Source organism: Aquarana catesbeiana, linkage group LG07, assembly GCF_042186555.1.
Source record: "Aquarana catesbeiana isolate 2022-GZ linkage group LG07, ASM4218655v1, whole genome shotgun sequence".
NCBI classification, from domain to species: Eukaryota; Metazoa; Chordata; class Amphibia; order Anura; family Ranidae; genus Aquarana; species Aquarana catesbeiana.
The window spans coordinates 127,766,645-127,779,917 of NC_133330.1; the positions used below are offsets into that span (position 1 = coordinate 127,766,645).

General features: G+C 45.4%; 1 protein-coding gene across 8 annotated transcripts in view; it reads right to left on the bottom strand.

The window, feature by feature from the left end:
* IPPK (inositol-pentakisphosphate 2-kinase) overlaps positions 1-13,273 on the bottom strand; it is a 1,128,404-nt gene that overhangs the window by 215,744 nt on the left and 899,387 nt on the right. For 2 of the 8 annotated variants that reach the window (XR_012235281.1, XM_073592669.1), the window contains one exon: positions 10,638-13,245. The exons of 5 other annotated variants lie outside the window; for them this stretch is intronic. Coding sequence is in view for 1 of the 3 variants with exons in the window: in XM_073592669.1 (XP_073448770.1) it covers positions 13,221-13,245 (25 nt within the window). In the remaining 2 variants the exon portion in view is untranslated. Of the gene's footprint in view, positions 1-10,036; positions 10,157-10,637; positions 13,246-13,273 lie in introns of those variants that run through there. One more of the 8 variants, XR_012235279.1, reaches the window with a different exon arrangement.

The window sequence follows — 13,273 nt, forward strand, 5'->3', positions numbered from 1 at the left end:
ATTTTTTAAGTTGCTGGTCTTTGACCACCAAGAGAGGTCTTGTTTTACCTTTGGGGATAGAGATATTGGATGATCCAAGGCTAGGACAGACTTGTCCCAAGCCTCCAGGATCGTTCTCTGGAACAACCTGGAGTGAAACTGCACATAAGGAACTGCGCTGAAAGATGACACCATGTTCCCCAGCAGTCTCATGCATAATCGAATTGAGGGTCTTTCTACCCTCTTGACTTTCCTGACCAGCTCCACTATTGAGCTGACCTTCAAGGGGGGTAAAAACACCCTTTCCTGGGTCGTATCCAGGATCAAGCCTAGATATGTCAAGATTTGAACTGGATGAAGAACTGATTTGTCCATATTCAGAATCCAACCTAAGCATCTCAGAACATGAACTGTAGTTGAAATGTTCTCTATCAGGGTGGAATAGGACTGGTCCTTCAACAGAAGGTCGTCCAGATATCCTATCACCGATATCTTCTGAGACCTTAGAGAGGCCAATACCCGAGCCAACACCTTTGTGAAGACTCGAGGGGCCGTAGCCAGACCGAACGGTAGTGCTACAAACTGGAAATGACACTCTTCCACTGAGAAGCGTAGAAACCTTTGATGTTGTCCGAAAATCGGTATATGCAGGTATGCATCCTTGATGTCTATGGACGCTAAATAGTCCCCTTTTCTTAGAGATGCTATTACTGAACGAACCGATTCCATCCGGAAGGTTCAGACTTTTAGAAAGCAATTGAGGGATTTGAGGTCCAGAACTCTTGATCTCAGAAATCGATTTGGGGGAAAATAGCGGAACTCTATTTTGTAGCCCTGCGTTATAGTGGAGATAACCCACTTGTCCTGCACCCACCTTGCCCAAGCATCTGCGAACCGCTGCAGTCTGCCCCCCACTTGTAAGAGTGGGGGCGCCCCTTCACAAGGAGGACTTGGCATTGGCCTTATTCGGCTTCTGAGTCCAAGTTCTTTTCTGACCCTGAGGTCTTTTAAAGGCAGGTGGTTGAGGCCGTCGATACTTCTTGGGAGAAGATGCGCCTGGCCCAGGAGCGTTCGCAATCTTAAAAGGAAGGCTGCTTATTCCTTCTTTTCACAGGAAGCAAGGAGCTCTTTCCTCCTGAGATCTTTTGGATATACTTATCCAGATCCTCTTCAAACAAACGTTCCCCATGAAAGAGAAAAAGCCGCAAGTAGCCTCTTGCATGGCATCTCAGCTGACCAGTTCTTTAACCACAAAACTCTGCGCATATGCACTGAGTGTAGCGCAAAGCGAGACATCTGTTGGATTGAGTCTTTTAATGCGTCTACTGCAAAACATAAAGCACGAGGAAGTTCTGTTAACCACTTGCCGACCGCCTCACGCCTGTATACGTGAGCAGAATGGCACGGGCAGGCAGAATCACGTACCCATACGTGATTGCCTTCCCGCGGGCGGGGGGTCCGATCGGACCCCCCCACAGTGCCAGCAGCGGTCGGCATTTGTCTGGGAGCGTTGAGAGGCGAGGGGGAGGCCATCCGTTCGTGGCCCCCCCCTCGCGATCTCTCCCAGCCAATGAGAAACATCCCCTGCCTGTGCATAGTACACACAGGCAGAGGATGTGATGTCATCTCTCCTCGGCTCGGCAGTTTCCGTTCCGGCGCCGAGGAGAGAAGACTTCACAGTGAGTGAACACACACACACAGTAGAACATGCCAGGCACACATAACACCCCCGATCCCCCCCCGATCACCCCCCAATCACCCCTCCCCCCCCCCATGTCACACTGACACCAAGCAGTATTTTTTTTTTTTTTTTCTGATTACTGCATGGTGTCAGTTTGTGAGAGTTACTGTGGTAGGGCAGTTAGTGTTAGCCCCCTGTAGGTCTAGGGTACCCCCCTAACCCCCCCTAATAAAGTTTTAACCCCTTGATCACCCCGTCACCAGTGTCGCTAAGCGATCATTTTTCTGATCGCTGTATTAGTGTCGCTGGTGACGCTAGTTAGGGACGTAAATATTTAGGTTCGCTGTCAGCGTTTTATAGCGACAGGGACCCCCATATACTATCTAATAAAGGTTTTAACCCCTTGATTGCCCCCTAGTTAACCCTTTCACCACTGATCACCGTATAACCGTTACGGGTGACGCTGGTTAGTTCGTTTATTTTTTATAGTGTCAGGGCACCCGCCGTTTATTACCTAATAAAGGTTTAGCCCCCTGATCGCCCGGCGGTGATATGCGTCGCCCCAGACAGCGTCAGATTAGCGCCAGATTATATGCCTCCCTTAGTGGTATAGTATCTGAACACATCAATATCTGATCCGATCAGATCTATACTAGCGTCCCCAGCAGTTTAGGGTTCCCAAAAACGTAGTGTTAGCGGGATCAGCCCAGATACCTGCTAGCACCTGCGTTTTGCCCCTCCACCCGGCCCAGCCCAGCCCAGCCCACCCAAGTGCAGTATCAATCGATCACTGACACTTACAAAACACTAAACGCATAACTGCAGCGTTCGCAGAGTCAGGCCTGATCCCTGTGATCGCTAACAGTTTTCTTGGTAGCGTTTTGGTGAACTGGCAAGCACCTGCCCCAGGCAGCGTCAGGTTAGTGCCAGTACTGCTAACACCCACGCACGCAGCGTACACCTCCCTTAGTGGTATAGTATCTGAACAGATCAATATCTGATCCGATCAGATCTATACTGGCATCCCCAGCAGTTTAGGGTTCCCAAAAACGCAGTGTTAGCGGGATCAGCCCAGATACCTGCTAGCACCTGCGTTTTGCCCCTTCGCCTGGCCCGGCCCAGCCCACCCAAGTGCAGTATCGATCGATCACTGTCACCTACAAAACACTAAACACATAACTGCAGCGTTCGCAGAGTCAGGCCTGATCCCTGCGATCGCTAACAGTTTTTTTGGTAGCGTTTTGGTGAACTGGCAAGCACCAGTGGCCTAGTACACCCCGGTCGTAGTCAAACCAGCACTGCAGTAACACTTGGTGACGTGGCGAGTCCCATAAGTGCAGTTCAAGCTGGTGAGATGGCAAGCACAAGTAGTGTCCCGCTGCCACCAAGAAGAAGACAAACACAGGCCCATCGTGCCCATAGTGCCCTTCCTGCTGCATTCGCCAATCCTAATTGGGAACCCACCACTTCTGCAGCGCCCGTACTTCCCCCATTCACATCCCCAAACAAATGCAGTCGGCTGCATGAGAGGCATTTTCTTTATGTCCTCCCGAGTACTCCTACCCAACAAACCCCCTCAAAAAAGATGTTGTGTCTGCAGCAAGCGCGGATATAGGCGTGACACCTGCTATTATTGTCCCTCCTGTCCTGACAATCCTGGTCTTTGCATTGGTGAATGTTTTGAACGCTACCATTCACTAGTTGCGTATTAGCGTAGGGTACAGCATTGCACAGACTAGGCACACTTTCACAGGGTCTCCCAAGATGCCATCGCATTTTGAGAGACCCGAACCTGGAACCGGTTACAGTTATAAAAGTTACAGTTACAAAAAAAAGTGTGAAAAAAAAAAAAAACACAACACAAACAAAAATATAAAATAAAAAAAAATAGTTGTCGTTTTATTGTTCTCTCTCTCTCTATTGTTCTGCTCTTTTTTACTGTATTCTATTCTGCAATGTTTTATTGTTATGTTTTATCAGGTATGCAATTTTTTATACTTTACCGTTTACTGTGCTTTATTGTTAACCATTTTTTTGTCTTCAGGTACGCCATTCACGACTTTGAGTGGTTATACCAGAATGATGCCTGCAGGTTTAGGTATCATCTTGGTATCATTCTTTTCAGCCAGCAGTCGGCTTTCATGTAAAAGCAATCCTAGCGGCTAATTAGCCTCTAGACTGCTTTTACAAGCAGTGGGAGGGAATGCCCCCCCCCCACCGTCTTCCGTGTTTTTCTCTGGCTCTCCTGTCTCAACAGGGAACCTGAGAATGCAGCCGGTGATTCAGCCAACTGACCATAGAGCTGGTCAGAAGACCAGAGTGGCTCCAAACATCTCTATGGCCTAAGAAACCGGAAGCTACGACCATTTTATGACTTAGATTTCGCCGGATGTAAACAGCGCCATTGGGAAATTGGGAAAGCATTTTATCACACCGATCTTGGTGTGGTCAGATGCTTTGAGGGCAGAGGAGAAATCTAGGGTCTAATAGACCCCAATTTTTTCAAAAAAAGAGTACCTGTCACTACCTATTGCTATCATAAGGGATATTTACATTCCTTGAGATAACAATAAAAATGATTTTAAAATAAAAATGAAAGGAACAGTTTAAAAATAAGATAAAAGCAAAAAAATAATAAAGAGAGAAAAAAAAAAAAGCACCCCCGTCCCCCCTGCTCTCGCGCTAAGGCGAACGCAAGCGTCGGTCTGGCGTCAAATGTAAACAGCAATTGCACCATGCATGTGAGGTATCACCGCGAAGGTCAGATCGAGGGCAGTAATTTTAGCAGTAGACCTCCTCTGTAAATCTGAAGTGGTAACCTGTAAAGGCTTTTAAAAATGTAGTTTGTCGCCACTGCACGTTTGTGCGCAATTTTAAAGCATGTCATGTTTGGTATCAATGTACTCGGCCTAAGATCATCTTTTTTATTTCATCAAACATTTGGGCAATATAGTGTGTTTTAGTGCATTAAAATTTAAAAAAGTGTGTTTTTTCCCCAAAAAATGCGTTTGAAAAATCGCTGCGCAAATACTGTGTGAAAAAAAAAAAATGAAACACCCACCATTTTAATCTGTAGGGCATTTGCTTTAAAAAATATATAATGTTTGGGGGTTCAAAGTAATTTTCTTGCAAAAAAAAAAAATTTTTTCATGTAACCAAATAGTGTCAGAAAGGGCTTTGTCTTCAAGTGGTTAGAAGAGTGGGTGATGTGTGACATAAGCTTCTAAATGTTGTGCATAAAATGCCAGGACAGTTCAAAACCCCCCCAAATGACCCCATTTTGGAAAGTAGACACCCCAAGCTATTTGCTGAGAGGCATGTCAAATCCATAGAATATTTTATATTGTGACACAAGTTGCGGGAAAGAGACAATTTTTTTTTTTTTTTTGCACAAAGTTGTCACTAAATGATATATTGCTCAAACATGCCATGGGAATATGTGAAATTACACCCCAAAATACATTCTGCTGCTTCTCCTGAGTATGGGGATACCACATGTGTGGGACTTTTTGGGAGCCTAGCCGCGCATGTGTGGGACTTTTTAGGAGCCTAGCCGCGTACGGGGCCCTGAAAACCAATCACCGCCTTCAGGATTTCTAAGGGTGTAAATTTTTGATTTCACTCTTCACTGCCTATCACAGTTTCGGAGGCCATGGAATGCCCAGGTGGCAAACCCCCCCCAAATGACCCCATTTTGGAAAGTAGACACCCCAAGCTATTTGCTGAGCGGTATAGTGAGTATTTTGCAGACCTCACTTTTTGTCACAAAGTTTTGAAAATTGAAAAAAGAAAAAAAAAATTTTCTTGTCTTTCTTCATTTTCAAAAACAAATGAGAGCTGCAAAATACTCACCATGCCTCTCAGCAAATAGCTTGGGGTGTCTACTTTCCAAAATGGGGTCTTTTGGGGGGGGGTTTGTGCCACCTGGGCATTCCATGGCCTCCGAAACTGTGATAGGCAGTGAAGAGTGAAATCAAAAATTTACACCCTTAGAAATCCTGAAGGCGGTGATTGGTTTTCAGGGCCCCGTACGCGGCTAGGCTCCTAAAAAGTCCCACACATGTGGTATCCCCATACTCAGGAGAAGCAGCTAAATGCATTTTGGGGTGCAATTCCACATATGCCCATGGCCTGTGTGAGCAATATATTATTTAGTGACAACTTTTTGTAATTTTTTTTTTTGTCATTATTCAATCACTTGGGACAAAAAAAATGAATATTCAATGGGCTCAACATGCCTCTCAGCAATTTCCTTGGGGTGTCTACTTTCCAAAATGGGGTCATTTGTGGGGGTTTTGTACTGCCCTGCCAATTTAGCACCTCAAGAAACGACATAGGCAGTCATAAATTAAAGGCTGTGTAAATTCCAGAAAATGTACCCTAGTTTGTAGGCGCTATAACTTTTGCGCAAACCAATAAATATACACTTATTGACATTTTTTTTTTACCAAAGACATATGGCCGAATACATTTTGGCCTAAATGTATGACTAAAATTGAGTCTATTGGATTTTTTTTAGAACAAAAAGTAGAAAATATAATTTTTTTTCAAAATTTTCGGTCTTTTTCCGTGTATAGCGCAAAAAATAAAAACGGCAGAGGTGATCAAATACCATCAAAAGAAAGCTCTATTTGTGGGAAGAAAAGGACGCAAATTTCGTTTGGGTACAGCATTGCATGACCGCGCAATTAGCAGTTAAAGCGACGCAGTGCCAAATTGTAAAAAGTGCTCTGGTCAGGAAGGGGGTAAATCCTTCTGGGGCTGAAGTGGTTAATTCATCAGAATATTCCTCCTGAACAGGTAGGTTCCTGACAAGTCTTTTAAAACGGTCCTTCAGGGATTGACAGATCCCAATATCCGCAACAGCTGGTTGTACTGCTAATCCGGATACTGCAAAGGAGGCCTTTAGCAAAGATTCCAGCTTTTTATCTGCTGGGTCTTTAAACCCTTGGGCATTATCCGCTGGACAGGTTAAGCTTGTATTTACTGAAGAAATAGCAGCATCCACTAAAGGTGTATCCCACCTTTTTTTGAACTTTTCCTCCATAGGGTGCAAAAAAGAAAACCTTTTAGGAGGTAAGTATATTCTGTCCGGATGTTCCCAATCAGTGTAAATCAATTGCTCCAATAATGGATGCACAGGAAACACCTGAGAACCTTGCAGAGGTCGCAAGGATCCCAATGTAGAACAGGAAATTTCTGGCCCTTGTACAGGGGGCAACTTGAAACCTGCTCTTACCATTTCGGTTAAAGACTGGATAAAGAGCTTTTGGGATTGCGAAGCCGTCAACGGTTCCTCTGAACCTGAGTCCCCTGCAGAGGACTCCTCTGCTTCGGCATCTTTATCCCCTATGGCCACCTCCTCAAAATCCTCTGCCCATTCAGGATCCAATTCACAAGGACCCAATTGGCTAAGGGAGTCCTGGTGCTCAAGTGACTCAGCACTGGGACCAGGCTCAGGAGAGGGAGATCTATTTCGTTTCTTTCCTCCCTGCATTACTGAGGCAATCATACCCGCTATTTTGCCTTCAAGACCAGCGAGAGCTGACGTTAAGTCATCCTTAGTAACATAAGCCGAAGCCGGGATATTGGTGGTGGCCACAACGCCTGACGAATGCAATGGCTCAGCCAGGCCAAATGCCACAGGTCTTTCAGGGGAGACAGGTGCTGCAGTAGCCTGAGGTTGATCTCCTGTTTTTGAAGGAGTCACTTTAACCCCTGGATTAATCCTGTTCCCTGCACCTCGTTTTCTGGAAGACATGCTTACAAGATTTTGAGGAAACTTACTGTGCTATATGGCTGTATACAAAGCCTACTATAGCCTCCTTACAGAGTTTGCAAATGCCCGACTCACGTGCCCTGCTCTGTGTCCCACTGCGACCGGCTCCCGGCTCCTCTGAGCCAAAATGAACAGCACTGACGCACGCAGGCGCCTGACTTCCCTATGTATGCATGCGTCGTCACGTGACGTGCGCACGCCCGCGTGAAACACGCAGCCGCGATGCCGCCATCCCGCGCGCTAGAGCGCGCGCAGGAGGGAGCAGGTTGCGCACGCACGTGCCGTCTGCACGTGCGCGCTACCCGCATGCCCGCGACCCTACTCGCGGTCCCCAACAGGGAACCTAGTCTGTGCAACTGCTCTCTGGAACCACACAGTGGACACAAAAGGCACTACAATCTGGCATGCAATCTGACATAACATTAATTATATAAATAATGTAATAAAATAGGGCCTCCAAAGGAAGCACTCACCGATCCTCGCAGCAGAGCCTGAGATAGGCCCAATCTTCCCCCATCACCACGGGTAACGCCACTGAGGACCCTTTTGTTTTAGAGTCCACACCCCTGGACCTGTAAAGCACTGTGACAGAGGTCTGTCACAGTGCTTTACAGGGAAAGAGACTTTTGGAGGGGACTGTATGCTAGCCTCTTGCCGATTGATCGGGGGCCCTTGCATTTGGGGGAATGGTGCTCTTTGTGAGCTGTATGTCTGGGGACCCTGGATTTGCCATATTGGAATAGTGGCTGATTCATAATGCTGGGACAGATACTGTTAGGAGATGCTGATGTAAATTCCAACACCTGTCTATTGTCTGCTGAAAATGTGTATTGTAAATAAGTCTACTATGGGATCTAAGAGTCATTAGATCCCCATTGTTGTTTGTAATTAACTCTGCTATTGTGTGAAGAAGAGTCTATGTTGATTGTAATAATGTTGATTGGATTTTCTGAACTACAAGATGGCCAGTCTGGCCTAAAAGTCATGTCTGAGTCATCTAGGCTGTCTAAAGGGATTAGTTAATTAGCTCATGTTAATTAGGTTAATTGGGTTAATTAGGTTACAGCTGTATTGTTAGAGTAATATGAGCAGGAGGTCTGCACCTTCACTTTGAGTGTATAAAATCCTGTATTTTGTCAATAAAGAGATTCCTGTTTGAACTTACATACAGCCTGCCTGGTGTTTGTTCTGAGCTATCACAATTGGACTAGAACGGCACAGAGCTGTGGTTCTAGTCCCAGACCATTGGATGACCGAACCATCAGACATTGCAATCTGATTCAATAGCTGCACAGGAGTGTCGGGAGAGTGGAATCGAGCGAGCAAGGGGCTCATTACTTTAGGTTTCCTTGGGCAAATAAAAGACCAGGAATACCATATCACAAGGGTCCAGCTCCATAAGGAAACATTACAGGCAAGACCCCGTTCTTGAACCAGGGCTCGGGTACCATCCACTTTAGCATGATATGCCATCCAAATGGATCCAATTACAACATCCTCACTGGGACATTATCTGAAGCAAGAGCTTTCACAGCCGTGACCATCACCTTCAAGACACTGACAAAAAACTAAGGTACTTCCTGTACGGGAGGGGTTATATGGGAGGAACCTTCTTACTATTGGTTGCCAGTGTCCAATCACCTAAAGGTAGCATATAAACCCAGATAGTCATTACTATGGTGCTCTGTGTCCCGTGATGTACAATAAAGAAAGATCCTTTTCTACTTTGATTTCTTTTAGTGGACTGGATATTACATCTAATAAGATTTATATATTATTTATCTATTGTTTACTTATTTGCACATGTATATGCACATGTATAAATGTCGCAGTTGTAGGAAGATTAATTTTTAAGGAGATTTCATATAGTAGATTGGATTTCTATATATTAGGTAACCACCTACTGCACTTTAAATGGTATATTTTTGTGTGCTGTACCTGCAGCAGGCAGGAACACTGTCCATAGTACAGGCAGAGATACTGTCAGTACAGCCAAAGCATTGGTCCAGGTAGCAGGCAGAGATGTCCAGGCAGAAATACTGTCCATAGTTAGTAGAGGCAGCAGGCAGAGATATGATCAACACAGCCAAAGTATTGGTCCAGGCAGCAGGAAGAAACATGGTCCATTATGTCCTGGCTCATTACAGGTAACAACATGGTCAGTGCAGCCAAAGTATTGGTCCAGGCAGCAGGAAGGACCATCAAGCATAGGGCCAGAGGTAGAGGCTTCTCCCACCAAAATCTCTTTGATGCCTCCGGGCAACCAGACCCTGTGTTTTGGGAACACAGAAAACCAAAAACGAGTTTTCTCTACTCAGAACGCAATTCTGAAGCCCCTCACATATGTGAGACCCCTGTGTACTAAAGTAGGAGGGCAAAAAAACAGTCCAAGTGGCAGGCAAAAACATGGTCAATTAACAGCCTGAGGTCGGTGCACGTGGAAGTCAGTTTGAAACGACAGGCAAAGACATCGTCGGTAAACAGGACAGGGTCAGTTAACATGGAAGGTAGATCCACACAGGTATTTGAAACGGGGAAATGGCAGTCTGTTAAAAAAAAGGGGAACTAATATCTAATGGATGTGTGATAATTTCTGAAGCAATCTCCAATGCACAGGCCAGGTTGGGAGGGACATTGGGGGCAATAATAACTGGTATCTCTTCTATCTCCTCCTCTGATGCATACACAACATTTCTTTTGGCGTCTTCTTCTGGATTCTGTGGGGGGAATGTTATAGGGAAAAAGTTGCTTGTGAAGACAACTCACATCATCAGAGCAAATGCTTTCTGGGGCGGGTCCTTGCTGGTAAATCAGGGCAGTGACAATGTCTTCAATATATTTGAGGTAGGTGATGGACTGGTTTTCGGTAGCAGACATATAAATTAAACATGGCCATATGAAAGAGATTAAATGCAACTTTCTTATACCAGTAACGGGACTTTCGGTTGACATATATGGTTGTAGCATCTGTTCATTTAATCCACCCCCCCCATGTACAGGTTGTAGTCATGGACACATTCAGGCTTTACAACACGGCAGCATCTTCTCTGGATCTACACCAAGGTGTCGCTGTAGATGGTAGAGAGGATGTGAACATCTTTCTTGTCCCTCCACTTCATGGCCAACACTTCCTCATTTCTCATGAATGCAGACTGCCCGTTTTCTAATTTTTTTGTCAATAGATTTTGAGGGAAGCCCTTCTGTTTTTTTTTTTTTTTTTTTAAGGTATCGCAGGCCAGGTAAAGGTGTAAAGGTGACGAAAAAGGGGCAAGCTAGTATAATAATTGTCCACATATAAATGGTATCCTTGTAAATCGGGGTATGCCAGCTCCCAGACAATTTTCCCACTGGTTACAATATATGTGGGGCACTAACGGGGCTGGAGGTGGGAGTCTTTGCCTTTATAAATACGGAATGTGTACATGTATCCAGTGGCTCGATCACACAATTTATTCAATTTCAACCCGTAGCTGGCTCTCTTACTTGGGATATACTGCTTGAAGTGCAGTCGGCCAGTAAAATGTATAAGGGATTTGTCCACACAAATGTTTTGGTCCGGGATAAACACTTCAGCAAATAACTGGGAAAAATAATTTATATGGGGAAAGATTTTGTATAATTTGTTGTGGTTGCGGTGATCTCAGGGAGGGCACTGCGAATTGTCGTTAAAGTGTGGGAAATAATATAATAATCGTGTCGTAGCGTGTTCTGGACATGACAGCAGAATATTGGCATGTGGTGGATGGGGTTGGCGGACCAGTAGGCATGCAGTTCGTTCTTTTTTGTAAGGCCCATATTAAAAGTAAGGCCCAAAAACAATTTCAATTTTTCTAGTATGAGACGTCACCATTGGAATATGCGGGCGTAGGACGAATTGGGGTTGACAGTAATAAATTGCTCTGCATACAGATTTGTTTGGTCCACCATGTACTGCAACAAATCTTCGGGTAAAAACAAATAAAAATAATCTAACTGGGAAAAATTTGTAGTGTTGGGCTGCACACCTGGCTGTGCGGTAAGAGGGGGGATCATAGTGGATCCTGAGCTGGCAGGCAACCATAGGGGGTTTGCCAGGGCATCATGAAGGTAGGACTGGGCCTGAATTCTTTGGGCTGGGCATGTGATTCCAGTACTGGTACTGGGCTCCTCTTCCTGGGGTCTGGCGCTGCTGGTGGTAGTCCGCTGGCTCGGACTCCGATCCACTACCCTCTACTGGCTCGTATTCTGAATCGGATGATGGGAGCTCCCTCCTGCTTTCATCATCCAACATATTAAGGATGTTATATGCCTCCTCAGGTGTGTACACTAAGACATGATGGTGGTACTTTTGGCGGGCCTGTGCGACAGTACTGGTGGTGGTAATGACAGGTCATTGATGGCAGGCCTGTGTGACAGTACTGATGACGGGCCTGTGTGACGGCACTGACAAGTTACTGATGACAGCCCTGTGTGATGGTACTTATTGGCAGGACTGTGTGGCAGGACTGATGGCAGTACTGATGATGGCCTGTGTGGTGGTACCGGTGGCGGCCTGTGTGACAGATCCAGATGGTACTGATGGCGGTACCGATGTCGGCCTGTGACAGATGGGCTGTGTGACAAGTTCTTTTTATTGGGGGGGACATGTTGTGCAGACAGTAATAACAGAAATTTGTAACTCAGAGATCTCTCCTTCTCTCTCCTCACACGATCAGGGTGTGAGAAGAGAGAAGGAGAAATCCATGGAAACCGCCGTATATTATACTTGTGACCAGCTGTGATTGGACACAGCTGATCACGTGGTAAACAGCCAATTTCATTAGCTGTTTACCCTGATTGGGGATGGGCTATGTCCGAAGGACACGCGCCATCCCCAATCACTGTGTTGTGCCTCCGGGGGGGGGGCACACATCAGGCGCGCCTCCCCAACTGCTGAAAAGTTATCGGCTGTGATTGGACACAGCCTATTACATGGTAAACAGACAATTTCATTGGCTGTTTATTGTGATCGGGGATGGGCTATGTCCGAGGGACACGTGCCATCCCTGATCGCCGTGCTGCACACCCCCAAGAGGTTATCCTGCTGGACATCATATGGCGCCCAGTCAGGATAATATAACCACTGCCCGGCCGTCATTCTGCTATAGGTCGGGCGTGAAGTGGTTAAGAACCCTCGGGTGCAAGCCATCTGGTCCCGATGACTTAATTATGTTAAATTTTTCAAGTCTATTTCAAATTCTGTCCTCTGTTCGTCATCAGGGTGCTTCCTGTGATGAGTCATAAACATTGCAGTTTTGGTTACTGAAGCCCCCCGTTTCCCTTGAGAAGACTGAGGAGAAGTATAAATTCAATACCCTCGCCATCTTTCCATCCTTGGTAACCAGATTCCCTACATCATTCCTAATGGGACCAATATGATCTGACCTCCCTTTCTTACTATTTATACACTTAAAGAATTTCTTGGGATTTTTTTTTTTTAATGTATTTCCCATTGGGATGCCCTGGTAATACCCTTATTTAATATGCTCTTAAAGCATACCCATTTTTCTTTCGTGTTCTTTGTTACTAAGATTTTATCCCATTTAGTACCTTCTAGGAAGGATCGTAGTTTAGGGAAGTTGGCTTTTTTGAAATTTATTGTCTTTGTATTCCCCTTATGTTTCCTATTTGTGTGATTTATACTGAAACTAATTGACCTGTAATCGCAGTTTCCTAAATCGCCCTGTATTTCCACATCTGTGATCAGGTTTGTATTGTTGGTAATCAGTAGGTCTAGTAACGCTTTGTTTCTAGTTGGTGCATTTACCATCTGATCCATGAAATTATCCTGCAAGACATTTAGGAAATAGCAAGCT